Raw genomic sequence first — 27,187 nt, forward strand, 5'->3', positions numbered from 1 at the left:
CATTTTGATTTATAAAAGAACTCTGTGTGTGTGTGCATTCAGCCTAAGTATTTAAAAAGGCAGTGGGACTAGAGGGGATATCACATTATTAGCATCCATCAGTGACAGAGAATAATGAGGCTGGATAATCTGGGTCACTCCAGAAGAAAACGCACATCTTTTTACCAGTGCAGACAAATGCTGCCTTCATATCTTTTCTCGTTTAAGTCTTTATTTAGAAACATTGTGAAGATAGGAAACGCAGGGGCTGCATTCAGTTTTCAGCTGATAATTCATAATATGTAAATACAGTATGCTGTACAAACAAGTTTATATTTACAGTATATTTTGAAAATCTACCTTTTCTATTTTTTATGTCAAATGGTCTGTGTATATATTATATGTAGGGATGCCTGCTGGTTGTAAGTGCGATAATGTCTCAAAAGCAGTATTTATTGTGTCTGAATGTATAATGTGCAGCACCTCTACTGTGTTTCTGTGTTTGAATTGCCTCTGTTCTCCCCTCAGCCTGAGAATCTTCTCCTGGCCAGTAAGTGCAAGAACGCTGCTGTGAAGCTGGCCGACTTCGGTCTGGCCATTGAGGTGCAGGGAGACCAGCAGGCATGGTTTGGTATGCAATCGATGCTATAGCAACGTACACCTTTAACTCCCTGTGCACTAACACGATTCCTCACAAACACCTTTACCTGGCTATACATCCACACAAGCCATTTTTGTCACTGTTTTGCTTTGTGGTCAGAATATCTGGAAGTGCGTGTTTGTGTTTGTTTTCACAGGATTCGCAGGGACACCTGGTTACCTGTCCCCTGAGGTGCTGAGGAAGGAGGCATATGGCAAACCGGTGGACATCTGGGCCTGCGGTAAACAAACTCAAACACAGTGACATGCACATGCTTCTTCTGTAGAGACAAAGCGATGCTGTGAGGGTACCGTCAAGTTTTTTTTGGCCGGTGAAAAGCTGTGCTGTATAACTCAGCGAGCTGCCTGTCTACCTGTAAATAGGCATAGACATATGGCAAAATCATCATTTTTTTATGAGGCTCGGCCATTTCTGTTTGTTTGCCAATTTCTGGTTATTCAACAAAGGATAACTCATTAAAAAAAATCATAAATAGTTAATAGTTAAAAAAATAATAGTAATGAATTTAGGTTGTTTCAAGATGCCTTTTTGCTAAATATTTGTATCTTTACAAAACATAGATGTTATTTCAAAATGTAAAAATTGTTGACTTGACCATATCACAAGGAATTCATCAAATAAGATATCAGTGCCTATTTAATACCATATAAAAAGCATCTCAGGGTAAGACTTCAAAAAGCTGGTTGGTGAAATGGCACGAGTACATTTTCGCTGGCATCAATATGGAATACGTTCAGATTTGCTTCACATAATTCTCTTCATCATATATTTGTGTTGTTTCCTTTGTGCTATTGTATAAACATACTACTATCTATACAACTAAATTCATAAACCCAAGGATACTTGATTAAATTAGATTTTTTTGTCAAGTTGAACTTCTGAGGTATTCTTATTCATCATAATTTTGCTGTCTATAAAACAGCTGCTGTTTTGGCAGCATGCCTGGGTTTCTAGGGTAGGGATACGACATGGAACAGATCTCATTTTCCAATGTCTTCCAATGTCTTCATTAAGGTGTCATTCTGTACATTCTGTTGGTTGGATATCCGCCGTTCTGGGATGAGGATCAGCACAAACTCTACCAACAAATCAAAGCTGGAGCTTACGATGTGAGTTTCCTGTTGTGTTCTCATGCTTGTCCTGGCATCCATCTTTCTTTCCTTCTGTGTCCCAGTTTCCCGCAGTTCTGATAAACTTTTGCTCTAAATATAATGCAAGTATGCACTTTAAGTACATGCTTACACTAGCGCACTGTGAGAAGAGTTAGCACTGCCCTCTTTCGTTGTTTTATTCTCTCATCTGTTTAAGTACTTTTCTGGCTTTGAGATAGGCTCACGTGGCATCACATTCTTACTCCACACAGTTAGCGCAAATCAAGTTGTCTTATAAATATTTCATGAATGCAGGATAATTTTTAAGAGCTGTTTCCTTGGAGAGAAACTAAAGCAAGGAGTTCAAGAAATGTTTAAACGTGTGCCGCAGCTGCTAGAAAAAACCGTGTGACATTTTTAAGGAGTTATGTGTTGTTGATCTAGTCGTATTTTTTTTACTAAAGGTTATTTTTAAAAGGTTATTTTTGCATAAAAAGTAAGAAATATATTTACACAAAGTCCTTCCAGAATCTGCATTGCAATTTTACTGCCTTCTGTAGTTTGTAAAAAAAAACATTTTTTGCCTTTTTTTTTTGCTGGTTTCTGTTTTACATCAAAACATCTCATGGCTTGATGCATTGCTACTTTTATTGACAGAGCAAAATCATTGTCTTGCAGCTCATGAATAAATCTAAATAACTGTAAAATACAAAACCTCCAAAGGAAGTTATTTGCCCCCAGCTTGGCTTTCACATCTCTGTTTTTGTTTCCTCCGGTAGTTTCCATCTCCCGAATGGGACACAGTTACTCCTGAAGCCAAAAACCTCATCAATCAAATGCTCACCATAAACCCAGCCAAGAGAATCACCGCACAGGAAGCTCTTAAGCACCCATGGGTCTGCGTACGTATTCTCCGGCTTTATAATACGCTCAAAAACAACAGCTAACCCCCCAGGTTTAGACGCAATAAACATATTTTCCCCATTTGTCTCCATAGCAACGCTCTACTGTGGCCTCCATGATGCACAGACAAGAGACCGTGGAATGCCTGAAGAAGTTTAACGCTAGGAGGAAACTCAAGGTGAGTTTGAGCAACACAGGTGCACTGGTTTACAACACGCATACAATGAGTGTTTATCCGGGGTTGTTTGTTTTCTCGCAGGGGGCCATCCTCACCACCATGCTTGTGTCACGAAACTTCTCTGGTAAGTTAGTCAGACATGGTGAACATCAATATTAACTTTTGAAATGTTTTGATTGACAGCCATATTGTGTTTTCTGATCTGGTCTGTTCTGTGTGTGTTGTGATTGGTCTCAATGTTGAGTCCTTTGTGTATCTTTGAATCCCCACTCTTGTTGTCTTTTGTCTGCCAAATAAACACTTCTGTTTCTTGCACTCAGTAAAAGTTGACACGACACGTTCTTAGTTCTGTGTTAGTTATGTTTACACGTAAAACAGTATTTGTGCAACTTTGAGCCTACAATCTTTTCAGTTCTTTTACACAGCTCTAACCTCACATATTTCATGCATAATACAGAGCAACATACATCCGACTGTACATATTTTTCATCCACGTTTGAACAATTTTTTCCTATTTTCCTAGTTAACTAATTCAAGTCCTTCAGGTTGCATTTCCTGGTCTCATCTGTGATGTCAGGACTCTACTTAGAATCACGTTACGTTGTGTGAAAACACAAGACGTTTCCACATGTAGTTTTGAATGTTCGGACTGATGACTCTCTTTGGGTCCATAACAATCTTATCTATGTTTCATGTTGGTTGTAATACAAGCTATAGCTCCCATCCACGTTAGAAACATGCTCTCATGAGCCACTTGTCTCTCAAATAAAAAAAAAACGAAGAAAATTGGTGTGACGTGTTCTTATGACTGACACGTTTTTTTGCTGGAGACTAATGAATGATTCTCTGTCACTCTGCCCCTTTTCCTCTTCCCTATCTCTCTTTTGTTCTCTGATTCTGTTTTGGTTTGGTGTGGATGGGTACGTATGCGTCTGTGTGCGTGTGTGTCAGTGGGTAGCAGGCAGACCACAGCTCCCGCCTCGGTCACTGCGGCTGCGGTAGCCGCGGCTGCAGGCACCACAGCAGGGCTGGTGGAACAAGGTAGTGCCGCCCTGCAGGGCCCAAATCTTCTGCTTCCTTCTGTCTGTACTCTTCAACATATTTTTCCCCTTCGTTTCTGCTATCCCTTCTTGTGCTTAACATACTTTTTCAGTTTATCCTGTTTCTCTACCATACCTTCCTTTCCCCTTCCTCTCATTTTTCAGTCTTTTCACCATTTTTCGCATTCCTGATTATCATTCTGTCTATCCTCTCTGTCACTTCCCAGCCCATGAATGTCCCTGCATGGGGCTACAGCATGATGACTCACCCCTTACCTTTACCTGTCTTTTCTTATCTGTCTGCTCTCTCTATCCTGTCCTCCACACATCAGTTTCTGTATCCGTCTCATTTTGCTTTCAGTTCTTGTCAGACGTCACATCGAGCATCTCATTACACTCTGAATAAATACTTGGTTGATTTTGACCCATGGTTAGATTGTGACAACATGATACATTAAAACAACCAAGCATGTTGTTGATGTCCTCCCAAAACCTTGAATGTCCAAATTCACAGTTTTTCAGGGACTGGAAAAATTCCCCCTTTGGTAATTTTATCCCTTAAAACTCATCTTTGACCCTCAAAATGATATTATAAATATGTAATCATTAAATCATTTTTTTTTAATATCTTTACATATATATTTTCCTATCCTAAAATAGCTTGGATGTAACTTTACGCCTCAGGTTCATTAAGTATACGCAGATACACGAATATTCAAATGAGCCCCGCCTCCACTCAGTCGCACTTGGCATTTCCAGACGCTTTTAAAGCTGAAAGAGCAACCGAGAGCTGACACAGCAGTGCAGTGATCATTTTGGCCTGAATCTTTGTGCAATCTTTACATATTTATGCCTCAAACTGCTGATCCACAGGGGTCAAAGGATGTGATTGGTTACAGGTTTATGACGTCACTAACCAGAGCTGTTTCAAACCGCATTCTTTTTATTGTCTTTGGTTACCTGCAGCTCTATGGAGAAAATACTCGGCAATGGTTTCAAAATTATAAATATGCATTGTTTGTCTTAAAACATATTAGAAACACCACATAAACATATAAACAACATTAAAAACTTTAAGTTTTTCAAATGATTATGTATAATGAGGCTTTAGCACATTTTTGTTGGTTAGATATTTGCAAACACCACGTGATCAACATAAAGGGTGACTAATAATAATGATTTATGGATAAAAATTCAAGAAATATGGAGATTGGAGGTTTCAGAAGGACACCAGCAATATGTTCATTTATAACCTAGCGTTTCGTTCCTCCCCAAGTGTGGGTTAAAAACAACCCAGCGTTGTTTGAGCGTGATCCACCAGGTGTCCGTCATCCTCACTGTCGTCACAATTTCGTCTTTTATTAATTTCACAGAGTTTCTACACCGAGGCATGTGCATAATGAATGTGATTTCCCCTCCGACTCACTTTTTGCAGCCTCTGCGCTTCTCTCCATCATTTTTTCCTCTAATATGCTCCATAAATCACTTTTTTCTGGTTTATTCTTATCTCCTCATCACTTTTCTTTATCATTTTTATCTGACACCCATAAGTCATCTTGAGTTTCCTTCTCTGCATCTCTCCTCCTTTCCATTGCTCTGCCTTTAATATATGGTCTGTGAAGTTGAAGTTCACCCTTGTTTTAGGGGTGGTACAGTCTGCCTGCTGTTGTGCTGAATGCTGCATGGGAGATTGGACTAATGCATGTTCACTAACATGGGGTATGATGGGCTACATGAATCTTGTGCACTTGTGCATGGTCAAAGCTTTTTGGGAATTGTACTCACTGTATCAAAAGTTTATTTTTAGCGTTTCAAAGAATTGGTTTATTTGTTATATACTTATGCACAAAAATATAATCAAAGTACAATTTTTAAAGTAGGATTTTGCATCAAAGTATTTATAAGAAAAAAAATTGTGTACACGTTTGTGGGAAACATATGGTAGCGGTATCTCATTCTGTTCCATACTGTGCCACAAGCATACAGTTGAGGCTTTTAATTTGGTTTCCACTGCTGCGTTGTAGACTTTCCTGATGTAGGCAATTAATCACAATAAAAGCTAGGCTCACATGCCTGTAATTAAAGGTTTGATCAACAACATTTAGATTTCTAAACCTATTCTTTAATTCATTTTATTTACTGTATCTCCTCCAGAACAGATTTCTAATATACAGTATACGGTACATCATTTCTGCTTTAGAAAAAAGCACTTGCTGTCCTAATTTGCCTGCTTATGATTTGTTGTTAAAATATACATTATGGAAAAGTATAAACATTTTAGTGCACAGCAAATGACTATGCGTGTATTCGAAAATACTGAAGGGTTGCGGGGCACAGACTAAGAGTTAATTGTAATATGAATATTTAACATACAGAGTTGAACTATTTTGCTTTCAGCCTTTTTTTCTCATTGCGAGATTACATTCATCTGTAAATGTGATATAAGTTTTTAGGTGTTTCCATAGAGAGAGTTTTTTGGCAGCATGAAAGTAAATTTGTTCATCACAAGTTTTTTGATGTCTCCGTTGGGAATGTAAAGGTCTATTGTGTGAATTTTAGCGGCATCTAGCGGCGAAGTTGCGAATTGCAACCAATGGCTCACTCCAATGCTCATCATTCCCTTTCAAAGCACTACGGTTTCTGACACAGAACTAAGATGTTGTCATGTTTTCATTGCTTTGCGGAAGTTGACGTGTTCACGAAACGTGTTCTGTAGAGCAGTGGAAACAACATGCCGAACTCCATGCAAGGGGACTCGTGGTGTATGTAGATAGAAATAGCTCATTCTAAGGTAATAAAAACATAACGCTTCATTATGTTAAGTCTTTATATATCTGAAGACATAGTTATGTATATTATATTATGTTTCTGTCAATAGATACTGGACCTTGAAGTGTTAATTTGTTGCTCAAATATTTTTAGTGATTGAGCTTAAATCAAAAAGCATTAGGTTGTGCCCCGCTCTCCCTACTACTTCCTAACTTAACAACTATTTAGGATAAGTACTTTTTATTATGTGAATTGGGATTATGTACAATATTTGAACATGCAAAGCATTAAGATTACCCCACTTGTCAAGTGTGTGCACACCTAACCAAATATATGTTTGTCACATTGTTTAAAACCTTATAATCACAGTTTCGTAGAAATGAGAAAAAAAGCTGTTCTCCTGGAGAACCATGGACATTGTTTCCTCTCTCGAAAAGGCAGGAATGATATAATATAAAATGTTATTTTTTGTTTAACGGTAGTGATGCACAGTAAAAGCGTTGAGCTGGTACATTGAGCGTGTGCTGTGGCTCAATGTGAAGGCCGTGCTTCATTTCTGATGCTGCCTCCACATGCCTGCGATCAAATATTTATGTTGTGCTGCCTAGTCTCTGTTGTCCCCCAACTACCTCCAGCATGAGCAACCAGACCGCTGCGCTATAGGCAGTTACACTACACACTGCACTGAAATCTGGATCAGTCTGAATCCTGACATAAGGAGAGTATAATCTTATACACATAAGATTATATAATGTATCTATTATAATCGAAAACATGGTGCATGTAAGTTAGTATTTCAGTAGAGTGATATGGCTCATTTTTGTGGCACAGGATGCATTTCAATAGTCAATTTTATCATGATCGGTTTGATGCTGCATGTTTTTCTTAAAAAGCACAGGAGGGGTCGATTTTAGAGTAGTGAAACTGCTTATATAAAACAGCCTGGCATAAACCTTTTATCCGCCAGCTATTTTTGCTAAATCCTGTTTGTGCTGACTCAGCCCTGCAAAGTAGATAGAAACCCACTGAAAAATGATGACTAGTCTCAAAATAAGTCAACGCTCTTTATTGTTGGTTTTTGGGCTCTTTATAGAGCTCCACAGATGTGTTTAGCTTCACTGTTCTTAGAGGCAACAATAGCACTCTGGTATTTTGACTTCTTCTCCATTGCTCTATTTTTCTCTCCGTTCTCTCTATCTCTCTCTCTCTTCCTGTTGCTCTCTGTGTTAATGGCAAGGTAAGGAGCTCGACTCACTCTAGAGTATTAGATGTTACTTTACTCCTGCTCTTTCTGCAGGGACGCATGCTCATTTCTCATCACTGATCTCTTTGGGACACCAGATGGATGGGTTGGTGACCCAGATACAGCTCTAGGAGGATCTGTATCCAAAACCCACCTTCAGAGACCCTGTTCTTCCATTTGTGACACTCATCTGCTGAAATACAGCACATGTTCTACTTAGGGCTCGAAAATTCTCTATTCGTCTCTACTGTATTTTTATGAATGTCACTTGAAGTCATAAACTAAACATTTTGGCTGGTGATTCAGCTGGATTAATTTTTAGTACAGGCCAGAGTTGATGTCTATTCCAGAGAATATTTAAGATGTTTAAGACCAGGAATTAAGCTCAAGACGTCTTTTGTGCTTTATTATCTGCCCAACTAACTCATCCTTTGAGGCTCTATGAGGAACTAAAAATAAAGAATGTAAATGAAAGAACTTTTACGGTGCATGCAGTTTGGATTCAGGGATGGCTATGCGTTTGTTTGGATATGTATTTTTTATACAAAATAAGCAATAGTTGACATGGATTCTGTCAGATTTCTGCACATCGATGGGTCTTTTTATGCTGTGTTATTGAAGTGATAGTTTGCCAAAAAAATGAAAATTTTGTCCTCATTTGCTCACCCTCATGCCGTTTCAAACCTTTATGACTTTCTTATGCCGCATAACACAAAAGAAGATATTTTGAAGAATGTTGTCAACTGGCACCCATTCACTTGCATTTGTTTTGTGTCCATACAATAGAAGAGAATGGGTGCCAGCGCTGTTCAGTTATCAACTTTCTTCAAAATGTCTACAGGTTTGAAATGACAAGAGTGTGCGTAAATGATGACAGAATTTTCTTTTTTGGGTGAACTATCCCAGTGGTGCAGCAAAATTATTTTGTGTAGTTTTTGAGAGGTTCCTTCATCAACTACACTCCACTGTTTGGCTGAACCTAAAGAAATGTTCATTTGAAATAATATATCAATCTGTGAAATATGTAGCCTGGTAAAATGTCTTGCCATGTGCAGTCTTGTGAGATTCGCAAAAACCTTTGTGTGCAGTTGATGGGTAACACTTTCTGATAGCTTTCATTACTTTTATGATGTCTTTAAGTACTGTCAGATAATGTACCAGATAACTGGTCAATATCTTGTATCCTTTAGCAATAAAGGCCGGTTGACTGTGCATTGTCTCCCTTATTACACGGCCAATCAGCAAATAAATAAATACTGTACATGCACATGAAATAAGGATTTGAATTGAGATCAGTTTATCTCAAGCATATTTTGAGGAAAATACGTTTCTTTTTTGGATGATCTGTTTTACAACATATATAGAAATCAAATATTCCGTAGAGCCGTGTAATAGCGAACATTATTGCATTATATAATGCTGATCAGACCTTTAGATAATGGACAATAAAATAGTTATATCATTTAACTTTGATTACACTGTCTAATGATCTGGAGTGTGTTTCCCGTACAACGGCATAACTCGCTGATTGACCACAGTTAGTACGATGGATCATTGGGGAAATTATCAATGTAGGTACGACTGTTTCACAAAACCGTAGTAACTCTGTCAGAGATCAGTTGTTTGAACCAAGTTGGTTCAGCAATCTAGTTGATGACGCCATACAGGTGGCGACGTAATGAAAAAATACTACTTAATATCCACTAATAAATATGTTCAAATCGAATTAATGTTAAATTCTTGCCGTAAATAACACACATTGCATTTAACGGCGTCTTTAGTTATCCTATTTTGTTATCAGTTGTTTTATTTCACGATATTTCATTCATTCATAAGTTTCCTCCTACGTCACTCCGCCGAGGGATTCCCCGGGGTCCGAGTGCACGTACGTTCGTGCACATGCGTACTTTTCAAAAAACAGCGCTTGAATGTTCTTAACCAACTAACAACTAACAATAACAAACTTTGTATTTGGAATTAACGCATGTTGCTTGCTTAGGTTGCTTAAAGGCATGATGCATGTAATATCTACATTCTACAATGCTTCTAACAACCACCAACTTTGTGATGCTGTTTGCGATTGATCGTTGGAACAATGGTTTCGGGAAACACTTAAACCGTTTAACTATGCTGGAACGACGGAATGCGACCATAGTTCGCTAAAGATGTTTTTGGGAAACGAACCCCTGTTGTTAAAAAATCTTAAAAGTTATGATAATGTATTGAAAGACATTTGTAAATCATTTATCGCGTTTGTCTCTAAATTACTATAATCTGTTCAAGCATTCTGCTTTGCTATTTTTTTCATTTATTTAAGGAAACACAACCCTGTGCCCAACAGGTTTTTTAACATTTGTTGGTATTTTAATGTGTTTGATCATGCTTCACTGATTCATCTCTTATTTTCTTCCCATTGTAGCAGCCAAGAGCTTGTTGAACAAAAAAGCAGACGTCAAGGTAAGAGATCCGTTGAACTTCTGACCTGTCTGACCTAGACCTGACCATGTACCGTCTCATTAACGTCTCTCTTTTCACGTCTCAGTCGCTCTGTCTTTCCGTCGTGTTGTTTAACTGCTTAAGCTATAAACGTTAGTCGGAGTTAAGAGTTTTTCCACTAGCTATTGCATGCGTTTCTATCTGTCTCTTCATTTTCTGTTTTGTGTGTACAGGTATACTGAAAGAGTGACTGTAAAAAAATGTCTTCGAGACACATCATCCTATTATAGGGATGTTACATATAATGGATAACAGCGCAAATGAACCTCTTCTACACATTGTTGTATCTATGACTCAAAAGCACTACTAATAATTAATGTTACTAAAGTCATTTGTGTACAATGTTTTAAATGGTTATTTGTAGCTGAAACCATTTTCAGTTTAGCTGAAATATGTAATAGGATGTGAACAGAATTTGATACAATTCTTTGACTGGTTACATGTTTGAATTTTAAATTAAATAGGACATTTTGCATGTCAGGTTTTTCAGCAGAAATTCACAAAATTCCACACTTCTTCAACAAAGTTTATCATATATTCATAATAATATTTGCCTTTTGAATTAGCATTTACAGTTACAGAAAAGCATTTAGTTGATTTTGCCCCTGCGAATAAGGTTACTGAAGTACCAGCTACTTAACTCCCCGCAAGCAGTGCCAATGAGTATTTAACTGAATTTGCTGGACATTTTTGGTGATACAATGTGTAACTGTACAATATATTGAGCTCTATCATGTCACCGAGACAGCGATACCCCTGAAAGGGTAGATGAAATTAGATTTTATTTCAATCAGCGCCTGTGGGTGTGTGAGTGATGTTAAGGAGAATGACATATCCACCACGGGCGTAATGCCATTGAGGAATCTATGGAATCTTCCGCAAGACCCATAGTAATTTGATTCATAAAACCAGAGTTCAGAAATGAACATTTTCTGCGCTACTCACTCAGAGGCTCATTTAGAGCATTCACAGACACACGTTCCCTGTTACCTGTTTCCACTTTACCACCTCAGAGACACACACCTTCTAAATCAGTGTGTATTTATGTACGTGCAAGTCTGCGTGTGTTTGAGCAGAGAAATAGCTCAGCGGGGAATGTGACTCTGGTTCCAAGAATAGCCGTGGGTCTGAAACCCTGGAAACTCTTGAGACGAAAATAGCAGCACAGCGCACCTCTCATCGCCTAGCAACAGGCTCCCCCACGTCCTCTCCAGCCCTTTTAAAAGATTTTTCGTCTTCTGCCCTTTTACAATTTCTCCTCCTTTCACCTTTTCGCTTCATCTCTAAAGATCATGATAAGCTGCTCTTTTTTAGGTGTTGTCACTATTTTTCGAATGAACCGAAGCTGCCTTTTTCACTTTCTGCCTGAATGTTTGCGTTCTCACTGGTTATATAATTCTGCTTTAGAATCAGAGGCGTTTTTATTCAGCGGTCGCGATGATTGGAGGCTACGCGGCTGCATTTTCAAGCAAAACGCTTCTGAGAACATTGTGTGCTTAATATAACCAGTCCTTGGCTGCCCTTTTTTAGGACAAAAAAATGTCAGTGCTCGCTTTTCTCTCTTAGCATCCCTGCTTGTCCTTACACATCATTCCTACTTTGGAACTGGTCCTGGACCATGTTTTTTAGAGGATAATAACAGTCTTGAGGCACAAACAACTGATCCCAGATCAGTTGACTTTGCATTCACTGTTTATTTACTTTACCTTTCCTTTTGCTATTAGCATGTGTCTCTGTTCCTTCTTCCGCACTTTCCTCATCCCAGTTGCTCCTTCACTTGAACTCACTACCCTTTCTTGTTCCTTTTTCTTGGGTTTTCCCAAATTTCCTTTTTATAGAACCTTCATGTCTACATTGTCCTGCTAGCAAAGTACTGCTAGCAAGTCTTGCACTGAACCCAAGCCTTCCTATTCCCCCATAAATTATCTTTTAAATCATTTTACTTTACATACAGTCTTTGACTTTAACTTGAACTGCATCAGCAAAATCCAGCGACCTTTTTTGACCTTCCACTCTGAAAAAAACAAGTTATCAAACAAGCCAAACCATTTATTTTTTGTATATATACCTGTATTCGGTTTCTCTACTTCCCAAATTCCCCTCCAGTTCGCTTTCTCATTTTTTCTCCGTCTCATTTTCTCTCTAGAAGCGGAAGTCGAGCTCTACCATTCAGTACATGGTGAGAATCTTGATCCATTTAAAACCCTTATTTCTTACATCTTTTACGCTTGTACCTCCACTAATTGCCTCCACTTTCCCTCATACTCTTCCTTCAGATCCTGTGTTTCTTTAGATCATTGGATCCTTAATGATGGCTAGTAAAATAAATACCCTCAAAGGTTTTTAAGTTTTTCTTCAGCTTAATGCTTTTTACTTGTCATCATACAGTATCTCGGCACCTTTCCCAACGCTTTTTTCCCTTCTTGTTGCTCTTCCTAACCTTGTGTGAATATTTGTGACCAATGTCTACGGACACCACACATCTTCTGGGTTTCATTCTGCAGAATAGACATGCAGTTATCTTCTCTTGTTTGAACTATCCATTTGTTCTATTTCAACTGCACCAAACCCTTCAAACTGCTTACATCTTCACTTTGCATTTACTTGCAAGACCCAGTACATCATTTTTACAGGTGGGACCCATGTCCGTGGGCACTTAATAGGTCTTCTTTGTCATATGGCCAAGGACAATGCTCCTAGTTGTATACCGCTGGTAATGGATTTATTAATGATTTACTTGGGAAAGCTGGAGATCAAAAACCAACTGTTATGATTTTTGATAATGTTCAATGATGGCTAATGAATTTCTCTAAAATGCTTTATCAATTACAAACGTTGCCAAAGTCAAAGTGTATGTGAGTGTGTTTTTTGTCTATTTGGTGATTATTTCTTGTTTATGAGTATCTAGAAATTGTAATTGTGTTAGGAATTGTTCCAAACCTCCCTCATGCATGAACAATCTATACTAACAACCAGAGTTATAACAGTTTTGTGTTCAGTTATTTTTCTGGTTTTATTCATATTTTGAATTAGCTTTTTAATTATTGTTATTAATTGTTATTATTTTAATGATAATTTTTGTTTAATTTGTATCCATTCTGTTTTGTGCTTTACTCATTTTGATACTTATTTGTTTATATTGCTATGTACATTACTTTTATATTTTATTTTTTTTCGGTTAATAATTTTAGTGCCTCAAGCTTATTTTAGTTTACTGCTAAGGCAACATTTCACATTTTTTAAGTTAGGTTTTTCAAATAATATTAAGGCCGATATTTGTGACCCTGGACAACAAAACCAGTCGTAAGGAGAACAGGTACATTTGTAGCAATAGCCAAAAATACATTGTATGAGTCAAAATTATCGATTTTTCTTTTATTCGTAGAATCATTAGGGTATTAAGTGAAGATCATGTTCTATGAAGATATGAGGTAAATTTCCTACCCTAAATATATAAAAACGTATTTTTCTGAGTGAATGCTGCAAAATCGCGAAAAAAAATGGATGGAAACACACCTACAAACTTGGCTTGCTGCTGCCCGTTCTTTGAGAATAACCCACTCAAATTTGATATCTATGTAAAGCTTAGTATTTTCCCTTTCAATGTATGTATTCTCTACAACGTCATTACAGCGATAAGCCAATAGAGAACGTCAAAACAAACCTGTTTCTTCTTAGCAACGGCCTTCTGCAGCGCCTCTAATGGACAAGTTTAAAAGGGTGAGAAGCCCGGCTAGCTGGCGTGGAGCCTAGGGCGCTGTGGTAGTAGCAAATATTCAAACGAGAGCTTTGAAGGCCGAAGTGGAGGAGGGTTCCATGTGAACAGCAGTTGAACATAGGTCAGTCGGTCCTAAGGAATGGGCGAAAGCCGTTTGGAAGCCCCGGCCCAACGAGAGGGAACTGGGTTCAGAGCCCCGAACCCTGACTGGCGGAGACAGGTGCCATGACTCCTCCATTGCGGTAACGCGAACGAACTCGGAGAAGCCGTTGGAGGCGCCGACAAGAGTTCTCTCTTCGTCGTGAAGGGCAGGGCGCTCTGGAATGGGCTTCTGCAGTGTCCGGTGAGCTCTCGTCGGCCCTTGAAAATCCAGGGGAAAAGGTGTAGGTCTCACACCGGGTGTTGACCCCGATATGATTTCTGCCCAGCGCTCTGAATGGCAAAGTGAAGGAGGTGATTTTTTTCTATACTTTCATTTTTTTTGAACTCCCAGATTCCAGATTTTCAAATAGTTGTATTTTGCCCAAATATTGTCTTATTCGAACAAACCATCATTGGTGGAAAGCTTATTTATTCACGTAAAATCTCGATGTATAATCTCAAGTTCAAAATATTTACCCTTATTACTGTTTTTTTGTCCAGGGTCACATTTTATTTGATTTCAAATGTTTCACTATTTTTATTTTTTTTATTTTTATAACATTGCCAACAACTCTAACTTACATATGAGGCAATCGAGAAAGAGGACAGTCCACTACTGCCAGGGACCCTGAGTTCAAATAAGCATCTAGAACTCATTTACCTGTAAACATGTACAGCATGTACAAGCATTTTATGGACTTCACTCAGTAGTGACCCTGTCCCCTTTCCTGTTGCAGAACAATGTTTCTGGAAAAATAACATTGTTTGATGTAAATAAACGGGCACATAATTAACCTCTTAAAACAGATGCTCACTCTTGTGTGTTTGTGCGCATGCATGTCGGTTTCTCCCTTCTATTCCTTCTTTACTTAACACTTAACTGAATGTGTATTATGTTTCCCTGCACAGCCCCAGACAAACAGCACCAAAAACAGCATAGTCACCAGCCCCAAAGGAAACCTTCCCTCTCCTGCACTGGTATTTACCTCTCTAAATCCTTTACTCCTCAGTCACTTCCTCCTTTTTACCTTCTGTCTATCACTCTACCTGCATCCATGTTAAGCTTTGAATTCTCTTTCCGTTCTTGTGTGTGGTGTGTGTTAAAGCCAGTATAGAACTTGCTTTACAGCAAATGAATCTTATTACTTTTATTTTATTACTTGCTAAGTGACAGTGAGAACAGTCGCTCATAAGTTAGACTAGAAAATCAATTTTAAATCATGAGCAGTGTGAGCAAAGACGAAAGAAACGAGAAAGGTCTGCTTTTAGTGTCCTGGTCACGATGTTTACATGCATAGTCTTACAGTGATTATGCTTGATATGCTGATGTATATAAGGTCATGTTAACGTTTAAAACTTTTTTTATTGGGGAAAGCTCATAAACCACGTAAGCAAAACCTGCTCGGCAGAAGTAGTTTTTTGCCCATTACTCCGATTTTGCGCTGCATGTAAATAAACGCCTTTATCGGTTTTCTCTCAGTTTTGTTTATGTGCGCATGTCTGAAAGCGCAGTAGTAAAAGTCCCAAATGTAAGTAATAGTAAAAAAAATGTATAAAAGTCCTCTCTTGAATCATGCAGTTGATGTAGAAACATCAAAATGAAGAACTATTGTTGCATATTCCGGTACGGCGGACATGATAAGAGCTATAAAAATACAGCTTCTGACCGTTTTCCAGGTGCATTTGTGATTACTAAACAGACTATCGACGGTGATGTCGGCAAGTCTTGAACTTCTACGTTAACACGGTTTTCTGCGCAGCTGGTTTATAACTATGCATGTAAACAAGTAAAAACAGGTTTCTTTTTAAACTGATTTTTGATAGATATTTTTAGATATTTTTGATAGATATTTATTTTGTGCATGAAAATGCACTCAATGTTACAGAGATTTGAAAATTTGTGTACTGTTTATTCATATGTGCTTGGGTATTTTTGTCTTTCACTACACGCTCTAGTCATAAATTGCATTTGTCATGTTGCATTCCATGGTCTGATTTGATTGGTGGATCAGTTATTTCATGAATGAAAGTTAAACATGTTTTGAACAACATGAAGCTAGGTTAAGGCTGACAGAATTTTCCGTTTAAGGTGAGCTGTCACTTTTAGAAAGGAGGCTACCACTGGAAACATGACATGCGTTCCAGTGTATACAGCTAATGCAACACATGGCCAAATGTGTGTGCAGTTTGTATCCTGCTGTCTGCGTGTGGGTATAAGTGTAGCGTATTTTATGGTGCAGATATAGTTACCCAACCTTGAAGTGAAGTGAGGAGGCGTTTATGATCAGTAAAAACTCTAGCCTTAGAGCTTTGTTTCATAGCTTTCCCTTCAGTTGTACTATTAACTGGGACTCGGCCATGATATAGGTAGACCTGAATAGAGTGAATGCTATTTCAGACATTAAGAGCAAAAAAAGCAGGAATCTAGTTTAAAATAGTTGGGAGATTGGCCACGCTGTACCTACATAAAGTATATACATCACACACATATACAGCTGCGGATAAAAATGAAAAGGCCATTAAAGTGTTCATGAGGTCAGCATTTCTGGATGTATTGTGGTCTTTCCAGTCCAGTGTCAACAAAATCAAGCCTCAGGATTGAGGTAAAGTGATCCAACAACAATGACTATGTTTATTTGCGCACCAATAATGCAATTATTTCCAATAGGAAATATAAAGGACTTAATCCAGTAACATATTTACATGACATGAGAACACCACTTTGCTCCCATTTAAATGGACGTTTTATCAGTCCGATTGTGTGCTATAATACAAAGCACTGGAACAACTCATTTGTTTCCTTTGTAGAAAAAAGTACATTTTTATTGATAAATTGCATACATTAATATCTGTAAAAACTCAACACATTTAGTACATTCCATTGCTATATTACATTCAAAATGCAATATAATAAAACAGTTTAAATAAGAAACATAAATAGAAGAAGAATTTCAATTGGTAAACAACTAACTTTAGCTTATGCATGATGCTTTTATTTTGCCTAAATTAGTTTTAATTTTCAAAGTTCAGTTTTTTTGCTTACTTTTAACTTGTAAAACTAGTAAAAGCACGTTAAACTGTGCGGTTCATTCACTCAGACACGCAGAACAGCAGATGGCTTGTTTAAATAACAGGATTATTTAGTTATTCGGACTCAATGCAGCCGGAAAACAAGTTTCACTCCCAAAATAGACTAAAACTAATTAAAATAGCTGTGAGCCTTTAATTAATGTCACACCGAAACGAGCAAACGCACTTCACAAAAAAAAAAAAAAGATTTTTTTTTTGTATCAGAATTACTCAAGTTACTCAATGAATCTAGGTTATCGCAAAAAAAAGTTTTTGAATTTTTCCTATTCTTATTATTACTGTTGTATTGCTTAGAAGTGAATATGAACTTTTCATTGCATTATTTGAGGTCAAATACAAATACTGAGCATCTTTCCTGTTATTTTGACCTGTTTCTACAGTTTATTTTCTGCAAATAAATACAAATAGAAAAAAACATTTGTATTCGAAATTTGGTAGAAATATTTTACCGAATGTAACAAAAATGATCATTTTACCTAAACACATACATTCAGAAAAACGGAAAATAATTTTGAATGGTTTGAATGGAACTCGTGGAATTCATGGAAATACTGTTTTTGTTATGTTATCGTATTAGTCAGCTGTATTTTTTTTAGATAATATGGCTTCAATCAAAACAAACCAACTGTGGTTTGATTGTTTTTTTTATACAAAAAAATATATTTTCTATTTTAGAACCAAACTGAACACACTATAAATATACACAGACTTGGACATAGCATGTTGTATACGTGATTTTTTTTTTTTTTTTTGAAAATATGTGAAAAATTGCGTATTTCAGTGGTGAATCATCTTATTGAATCAGTTAATTGGAGAAACAGTTTGAATCTGAATCACAGATATGAACAGACCTTATCAACTTATCAACTCACAGCTTTTCTGCTCGTAAAAATTAAATCAAACGAAATTTAAATGTTTATGTATTATTTCTTCATCCCTCAATTCGTGCATCATCTGTTACCACATACACAATACACAAACACACATCACAAATCCATTACAAAGTAGTGTTAGTGTGTTAGCACTCGCAACACATCCATATGTCGACCCTTCGCGATCGTCATCACAACCTTAGCTTGTAACTGCTGCCTGTTGCACCGGGCAACAGTTGCCATGGCAATGAATACTTCATAATGATGGGGACCAAGGGCTTCTGATTGGACAGTGAGAGAATGTTACTTCCTGCAAGAGAAACTGGGCATTACAGGTTTATGCAGTCTGATGTGCGTCTAGCCAGCAGGTTTCCGGGGATGACGAATACACGGAGGAGACAGAACAAAATAAACACATAATTGCATTGCCAAATTGACCGCAACAGTTGAAAAATTGCAGTGACGTTCTGTGAAATAGCGCAACGTAGTTTTTGTTGTTGAGTGAGAAATATTATATCCTTTAGATTATAAAGTCAGAGTAATTGTTTAAAATTGAAGAGTGAAGCTGTCTGCTGTTGAACCATTGGTAATTTTTGTTTTACTTGTTCTTTTTTACTGGGCTGGCATCATAAACACCCATCCACCCACACACGTTCTCTCTCTCTCATGTTCTTTTCTATCATGTTTTTCCACCCCCTCCTCCCCTGTCGCTCTGTAGGAGGCACAGACCACTGTCATCCATAATGCAGTGGATGGGATTAAGGTACCCCCTCCCTCCCCCTCTTTCCCACCATTCGTCCTGTTTGATCTGCATCCACACAACGCGTTTGTGCTAACGTGACTACACACTGACATCATCTGAGTGTATGCGATAGCTGCATGCATGACCCATCTAAAGTTTTTGCTTTGTTTTTAATACTAGTACACTAATAACAAGTTTTGCATTCTAACAACACATGCAAATGAGCATACTTGATTTAAAGGAGACCTGTTTAATAGTCATTTCATTAATGATCTAGATGATGGGAAATGACACTTGACACATCAGATGTTTGCAGCATGAGGCTGCAGAGCAACAGTTGGAAATGTGTGTCATGAAAAGAATATTAAACCTGCTGGATCAGATCTCTGTGTTCATGGAGACTGAGACGCAGAGACCTCTTGTGGTCGGAATTGAGGGTGCAGCTATTAAAGCAAACTCCTTTAACTTTAAAGGTGAAGTGTGTGCTATAAGGTATTTACTCCTGTCTTTTAAATAGGGTTTTATTTACTTACAAAAAGTATAAACAAATGCTGCTTTGGGTTGAAACTCCTTATAGTGATTTGGATAAAAACATTTGGGGGTCAAATATTATTTATATTATCATAATATATGAATATATAATGTTTCTATTATATTGTATTATTTAGAGATGCAGAAATATATCGCCCAGTTATCGTTAACGGCCGATACAAGTTATTTTTGACACTAGCGGATGATAGTTAAAAATAGCCAATGATCAGGGCCGATCCTCTCAATCAAGAGGATGGGACAATGCTATGAATCTGTGCTCTGCATGCAGGAAATTTGATGTTTGATGTTTAGTATTAATAATCATTATATAAAATGAAAGTTAAGACATATTAATTGAGTCTTCTAAATGCAGTTATCACTGTGAATAATTGCTATCAGTATCTGTGAAAAAATGTAGTATTGGTGCATCTTTAATTAATATATTTATATTATTATAATGTTTTTTGCTATTCTGTTTGTCAGCTACTGGCACAGGAATGACACACATCACCTTAAAAAAAATTGAGAAGTGAAATATTATATGAGGATCCACAAATTGTGCCTGTTATTTATACACACAGAAATATTCTGAGGTTGTACTTAAATGAGGTCATCTTGTAATGGGAAGAATGAAGGAAATTAAACAAAAATATACCAGAAATGTAGAGACAAGAGGGCGTAGAAAAGAATAAGGCCAGTATCCCATGACGTCACTTTACCCACTAGCAAGAGTTTGAGTTTCTCAATGCCTAGCAATGCCTATATCTGCAACAATATCTTCTGCCAGTGGTTCTGTTCTTTTCGATCCTGAATCGGGCTTAATCTTCCCCAGGAAAATGGTCTATCAGACTATTTCTCCACATTTGACAGTTTCTTAGTAGAGGAATAATAAGGTCTATAGCTCAATGATTGAATAAGAGAACAAAAGCCTTTTCAGGAGAACCTAATAATATCGCCCCACATACAGATGGCCTATTTACAGCTGGAGCTGATGTCCTTGCTGATCGTTACCGTTACGTTGTGACAGGTGCACTCTCCTGTTTCCCAGGTGACCATGGTCTCCTCCCCATCATTAGGTAGCATTCAGTAGGTAGTATTCCTCCTCAGAGCTGTAGCATTAAGCAATAAGATACAAGCAAGCATGCTATATATTGTAAATATACAAGTGTGCTCATGTGTTCAATATGATGTTTGAGCTTGACAAATATAACAAGTGTGGTTTAATCGTCTTACAGACGCTGCCAAGGTTGACTGTGTGTGTGATCTCCAGAGCTCTGATGTTGAGATGATCATTAATGTTGTGTGCGGGAGGACTTTGGGACAAGTTGGTGGTCTTTCAACGAAATGTTAATGCCTTGCCTAACTGTGTTCTGTGATTATCTCAGGAGTCGTCGGACAGCAGTAATGCTACAGTGGAGGACGAGGAAATGAAGGGTAAGAATCCGTGTTCGGCTTTCACACACACAAGAAAACACAGCAACCCTGCAAAATGGATTACAGCCAGCGGTTCTCAACTAGTGGGCGGCGGCCCAAAAATAAGCGTGTTTAGAATAGGTCATAAGGAGATGGAAAATGTTCAAACATTTCACAATGTACAATGCAGCTGTGTATGCGTATTGATTATCATTATATTAATATTTTCTTTTCTAGGGCAAATGCAGTTTATGAATAAAGATTTGATTAGAGATTTAAAATTTGTTAACTTTAGCACAGTAAGCAAGTTTATTGTAAACTCGTCCGATGTACCAGTTGAGAACCTCTAATCATAAATGTTGAGTGAACACTGAGGTGAAGTCAAGCAACACTCTTAAAGAGACGGTTCACCCCAAAATAAAAATTCTGTCATCATTTACTTACCCTCAAGTTGTTCCAAAACTTCTATTCATTTATTTCTTCTGATGAACACAGAGAAAGATATTTGAAAGAATGCTTGTTACCAAACAGTTCTCGGCCACCATTGACTACCATAGGAGGAAGAATTGCAATGGTGGTCAAAAGTGGACCAGAACTGTTTGCTTTCCTAAATCCTTCAAAAGATCTTTTTTTTTGTTCAACAGAACACATTTATAAAGCAATTTTTTCCTACTATGGTAGTCAATGGTGGCCAAGAACTGTTTGGTTACAAGCATTCTTCCAAATATCTTTCTCTGTGTTCATCAGAACAAATACATTTATACAGATTTAGAACAAGTGGAGGGTGAGTAAAGGAAGAACTGTCGCTTTAAGCTGAAGAATTTAATACAAGGTTTTTGGGTTGACCCTTTTCTTTACACTTCTAGTCTCAGAAATGGTTCCGTGTTGGTCCTGCTTCTGCTTTCTGTGTCTGTGTGAGTGTCTCTTACCCAGAACGAAGCAAGGGCACCTTGTGCTATATTTAATTCCTAGTGGGAAACAGAGACCCTGGCTATTTGAGAGCATGTGTGCGTGTCTGTTTGACTTTGTGTGTGTGTGTGTGTTGGAGGAGGAACTTGCTGCCAAATTTCTGGGCAGACCGTGTGCATGACAGGAGCGTGATGTCGTCTTGTCGCGATCACACAAAAGAGTCGGTGAGAAGTGTGTGTGTGTTACTTTTAGTTGGAAATATATGGCTGCTTGAGAAATTGTTGTGATGAATTATTGTGACGCAGCTGCAAGTGCGAGTTATAACAGCCACTGTGGTGTGTTGAGAAGCACTTTTGTTTGAAGAACAGTTGGTGGAATAGATCGCTTTTTGACAAATGTGTATTTTGGAGTAAGTTTAAACTTGAGTGTCTTTGAGGCAGCACAGTTATCTTCAATATACATTTACATGAAATTGATTCATTTGGCAGACGCTTTTATCCAATGCGACTTTACAAACTAAACAGTACCGTTAGTTTGCAATATACTTTCTATGGAGTTCATGGTACTTCTTTTGTCAAATTTTCCATTTGAGTTTTTTCACATTTTGATTGATTTGTTGATTTACTTTACTGTATCGTATTTCATCTTATTCATTGTTATGTTTTCGTTGTTGGTCATTTTTTGCCCATTCTTTTTTTACATCATTAATTTATAGTCATTGTAGTTTTTCCCAGCCCTGATAATAATAAAATGACGTAATAGAGCAGTAAATGACCAGATGTACCTTACTTGTTATAAATGCAAATAAAAACAAGATCCAAACCATCTCATGATGATTTGGACGCATCTGGCTCCCACAGGAATTTTTAGAATAGGGACTGATAAAAATCTGAGTGATGTCAGTTTGACCCATGCTTTCTCTCATGACTGTCAAATTTGGGGGTGTGTCACAGGAAAGGTTGTAGATAACGGTTCCGTTCAGTCTGACCCCGCCCACACACCTCCAGGCCCCTCCCCTGCTGTGTTCAGTAAGTGCGTTTATTATGCCATCATTTGCCTTGTTTATGCATATGTTCAATAAAGATCAGCTTTATATAACAAAAAAAAACATTATTTTAAGTCGTATTTAATAAATTGGTGCCAATAACTGACTAAATTGCTATATTGCTGTTAATGACGTAAATCCTACTGACACCCCAGAATTACCCATAACTCACTGACTCATCCAAACCAAACATTCCAGCATATGGATCATCTTCCAAAGTAAGGAATAAACTAACTTTAAGGGATAATGCACCCCAAAATAAAATTGTCATTTCACACTGTATGATATTTCGAAGAATGTCTGCAAACGAAAATCGTTGGTCCCCATTGACTTGGATTTGTGTCCATACAATAGATGTCAATGGGGGCAAACTGTTTTTGGTTACTAAGATTCATCAAAATATCTTTTGTGTTTTGAGTCATACAGGTTTAAGATGTCATCAGGGTGCCATTTTGTGTTACTAACCCTTTAAGTTTATTACATGGTTCCCACCCCTAGCAGTTTTCAATATATTTTCCATTTAAGCATCCTCAGTTGTTTAGACCTCTGGACCGGTATCACTGTTACCTGTTCTTTTCTAGGCCTAATTTCTCTCTGTTATTTCTGTCCTGCTTGATTCTGGGCCCACAGCTGCCAATAAGTTCACTGATCTGCTGGGAGCGGTTCGGCGGGGCCCGGGGCCGGCATCTGATAGTGAGGGGGGAAACACAACGACTCCCGCTGCCGTTTCTGCCCCCTCCGCTCCCCAAACCCCTAACATTCCCACACAGAGTAAGTCCACTAAGGACTAGATAAATCAGTTCAGGCACTTCAACTAAACATAAATCTTTATAAAAACAATCAATGCAAACAAATACCCAACAAAATCAAAATGGTAGATTTGTGGGTTTTATCTGTTAGCTTCAAATTCATTTCTTCTGCAGAACACAAATGAAGATATTTTAAAGAACTATGATAACCAAACAACATTGCATCCCATTGACTTCCATTGTCTGGACACAAAACCATTTCTCAAAATATAGTCTGTGTTCCACAGAAGACAGAGTCATATACAGTTTTTAAACCACATGAGGATGAATAAATAGCCAATGATTTTATTTAGCCACCTGTTCCTCCACGTTGATCACCTTTCTTTCCTTTCAACTGTCTCTCTCGTCTGTCTCTCTTGTATTTTCATCGTCAAACTCCAGTGTCACGTTTGACAGATCTAGTTGGCAGTGTGCGCAGAAGTTCCGCCCCCCAGACCGACAGTGAGCCACTGGCCCCAAGCAGACCCCCTCCAGCCCCTGCCCCAGTATCTTCTCAATCCCACCCCTCCCCTGTCCCTTCCCAGCCCTCCTCAACCCCCCTACCATCAACCCATTGTGAGTATAGCGTGTGATGTCAGCGTCTCTGCTAACATGAGCAGCAAACCAGCATGAGGAGTTTGGTTAGAAGTGATGTTTAGACAGGCATCATTTATTCTACCAGATTAACATGTATAACAGCGTACATGGCTCAACAATGAGGACGGACCTAAACAATTTTTAGCTAGCTTGCAAAACTCATCGATCAATGAAACGTTATTGTTGTGCATATGTGTGCATTACACATTTAAATATTAGTTTTTTTCCTTTGTCATATAGGGATTGTCAGTGAAGACATTTCTAATGTTTAAATGTGAAATGCACAAGTATGAACAACTATCAAGTTTCACTGATTGATGAGTTAACAGATTTTCTTGAATTGTGAGAAATCTTTGAAATGAGAGTCAGAAAGTGTCAATTTTGTGTCAAATTTTGAGTTTGATAGCATATGAAAAGTCTTTGTTGTTGAGCCTTGAGTGTGGGTTTTTAAAGAAGGGGGTACTTGATGTCTTTGAATTGTGGTGCCTTTAAACATTCGGTTGTATTTTAACCTTCTGTTATATGAGAATGTTGTGTCTAATGTAGATGGCCGAATTCTGTTTGAGTGGATGTTTGAACAACCCGTTTTTAATTCCAATGCACTCGCCCTGTTTGATTAGATTAGATTCAACTTTATTGTCTTTCCACATATACAAGTACAGTGTAACGAAATGTAGTAAGAAGAAAAATACAGCATAACATGAGGAAGGTGAGGAGAAAACAAAAGCACATACACCATATACACCATAGACAAGACTTTGCAACAGGGGAAGTAATCCAGCTCCGGCAAGCAGCCATCCGGTCCTGCAGCCATGGCGGCGCTGGTCACAGAGCTGCTTGTCAGGCTGTCGGTTCAATGTGACGGAGGCGAGGGATCGGGGGATGGAAGACCGCCTCAATTGAGGGCGGCATATGTATATGTGTGTAAGTGTGATAGTGTGTAATCAGCAGGTATCAGTAGAATGGGGGAGGAACGCAAGAGCGTCTCACGGTACTGCTCTTCCCAGGGTTGATTTCCAGCAGCAGCCTTGGCCAAGGCCATTGCTGATTCAGGGGAGCCGAAAAGATAAGATTGCGATTGTTTAGTCTTGGTACGAGTAACCGCATTCCAGTTCCACGGCTACTCTCTTTGTCCATTTTGGTTTCCAACACCATCAATTTTTCTTTGCAAAGCCGTGAGGCTCTCCATGATAGCAACCATATTGCGGTTAATAGTCTCAGTCTCAATGCTGACCGTTCTTCCCACAGCTTCAATCGATACGGGCAGCCTTGAGAGGCTTTGGATAGCTGTACCCGTTTTATTAATTCTTTGATAACCCAGGGCAAAGCCTAATCCAATCAGCACAAGACCTGTTATCATGGTTCCGAATAGGTAGATATCTTCAATGTCCTCCACGTAAAGAGCTGCCAGACACACGATCCGCCATCTCTCCCACGCGTCCATCGTGTAGCCAGCTGGGAACGTTCCGTCAGGGCAGTCAGGTTCCCCCGAACCCAAGCTTCTCGTCGAGAAGATGGTGTCAATTGCGTTGAGAGACCAGTTGCTTCTCGTCGAGAAGATGTTGTCAATTGCGTTGAGAGACCAGTTGATGAAATCCATAATTTTCAGTTGTAGAGCAGTGCAGAGAGAGTCTCTCAATAGATGAGACGAGACGAGACAGGAGAGCAAGCAGGGAAAATAAGGGCGTGGACGAGGAGTGAAAATGCGACCGCTTCTGTTGAGGGCGAAGAGAAGAAAAAAGCTGCAGCTTTTGTGAATTGATGCAGAACGACACAAAGATTAAACACGAATATTAATTTACTTATCCCCCTGCATTGTTGTGCTTTAAAAGACAAGTTGACTCACCATAAATGGACTTCCCGTATGAGAGGGTTTCAAAAACTTGTCTTGTGTTAACACCGGCATTTCTCCTTCTCATAGTGCGCAAACAGGAGATAATCAAAATCACCGAACAGCTTATTGAGGGTATCAACAATGGGGACTTTGAAGCCTATGCGTAAGTTTGTGTGTGTGTGCGAGAGAGGAAGGTATTTTCTATTTTACTAGACACGTAAAACAACACAACATGATACTAAAACAAGTGGTTTTAAATCTTTTTAGGAAAATCTGTGATCCTGGGCTTACCTGTTTTGAGCCAGAGGCCTTGGGAAATTTGGTGGAAGGGATGGACTTTCACAGGTTCTACTTTGAGAACTGTAAGTTGAGTCGAAATTTCGTTGGTAAGATATTTCTCTTAAGGGTCCAGTTTGTGAAATTTAGCGGCATCTAACGGTAAGGTTGCGAATTGCAACCAATGGCTCACTTCACTCCTCCCTTTCGAAGCACTATGATGGCTGACACATGACAAAGATTTTGTCAACTTTTTGCTTCTTTCCCGAAGGAGATAAATATTTACGAAATGCCCTCAGTAGAGCAGTTTGTCTGTCAAGGGCTACTGTAGAAGCAACATGCACATACATGCGGTGTATGTAGATAGAAATAGCTTATTCTAAGGTAATAAAAACACAACGCTTCATTATGTAAAGTCTTTATACACATCTGAAGACATAGTTATGTTTATTGTATTCCATATCTGTCTATAGATCCTCCTAAATATCACACATGGTACCTTTAATGTAAACAAATAAACAAGACGCTGTTGCTTCTAAAGTTTGACTGTTTCACTCTCCGGCATAGTGCTAGCCAAGAACAGTAAGCCCATCCACACCACCATCCTCAATCCTCACGTGCACCTGATTGGGGAAGATGCCGCCTGCATTGCCTACATCCGCCTCACGCAGTTCGTGGATGGGCAGGGGCGGCCGCGCAGCACCCAATCAGAAGAGACGAGAGTGTGGCATCGCCGGGACTCCAAATGGCAGAATGTCCATTTCCACTGTTCGGGAGCTCCAGCCGCTCCTTTACAGTGAAGGTACTTTTCTATGATTTATTTGATAATTCATTAAGGTTAGCAAAGGACACACACGGCTAACAATATTTT

General features: G+C 38.5%; 1 protein-coding gene across 43 annotated transcripts in view; it reads left to right on the plus strand.

The window, feature by feature from the left end:
* camk2b1 (calcium/calmodulin-dependent protein kinase (CaM kinase) II beta 1) overlaps positions 1 to 27,187 on the plus strand; it is a 53,582-nt gene that overhangs the window by 23,454 nt on the left and 2,941 nt on the right. For 2 of the 43 annotated variants that reach the window (XM_056745208.1, XM_056745207.1), the window contains exons 7-23: positions 508 to 610; positions 777 to 860; positions 1,655 to 1,749; positions 2,511 to 2,633; positions 2,729 to 2,812; positions 2,894 to 2,936; positions 3,764 to 3,853; positions 10,284 to 10,321; positions 12,507 to 12,539; positions 15,129 to 15,197; positions 20,840 to 20,888; positions 22,730 to 22,804; positions 23,452 to 23,592; positions 24,012 to 24,185; positions 26,128 to 26,203; positions 26,308 to 26,402; positions 26,884 to 27,118. In XM_056745208.1, coding sequence (XP_056601186.1) covers positions 508 to 610; positions 777 to 860; positions 1,655 to 1,749; positions 2,511 to 2,633; positions 2,729 to 2,812; positions 2,894 to 2,936; positions 3,764 to 3,853; positions 10,284 to 10,321; positions 12,507 to 12,539; positions 15,129 to 15,197; positions 20,840 to 20,888; positions 22,730 to 22,804; positions 23,452 to 23,592; positions 24,012 to 24,185; positions 26,128 to 26,203; positions 26,308 to 26,402; positions 26,884 to 27,116 — 1,605 coding nt within the window. In that variant the 3' untranslated portion in view covers positions 27,117 to 27,118. Of the gene's footprint in view, positions 1 to 507; positions 611 to 776; positions 861 to 1,654; positions 1,750 to 2,510; positions 2,634 to 2,728; positions 2,813 to 2,893; positions 2,937 to 3,763; positions 3,854 to 10,283; positions 10,322 to 12,506; positions 12,540 to 15,128; positions 15,198 to 18,899; positions 18,945 to 20,839; positions 20,889 to 22,729; positions 22,805 to 23,451; positions 23,593 to 24,011; positions 24,186 to 26,127; positions 26,204 to 26,307; positions 26,403 to 26,883; positions 27,119 to 27,187 lie in introns of all 43 variants that reach the window. The other 41 variants (XM_056745212.1, XM_056745211.1, XM_056745219.1 and 38 more) reach the window with 36 other exon arrangements.

The sequence above is a fragment of the Triplophysa dalaica genome, chromosome 4 (genome assembly GCF_015846415.1).
Source record: "Triplophysa dalaica isolate WHDGS20190420 chromosome 4, ASM1584641v1, whole genome shotgun sequence".
Lineage (NCBI taxonomy): Eukaryota > Metazoa > Chordata > Actinopteri > Cypriniformes > Nemacheilidae > Triplophysa > Triplophysa dalaica.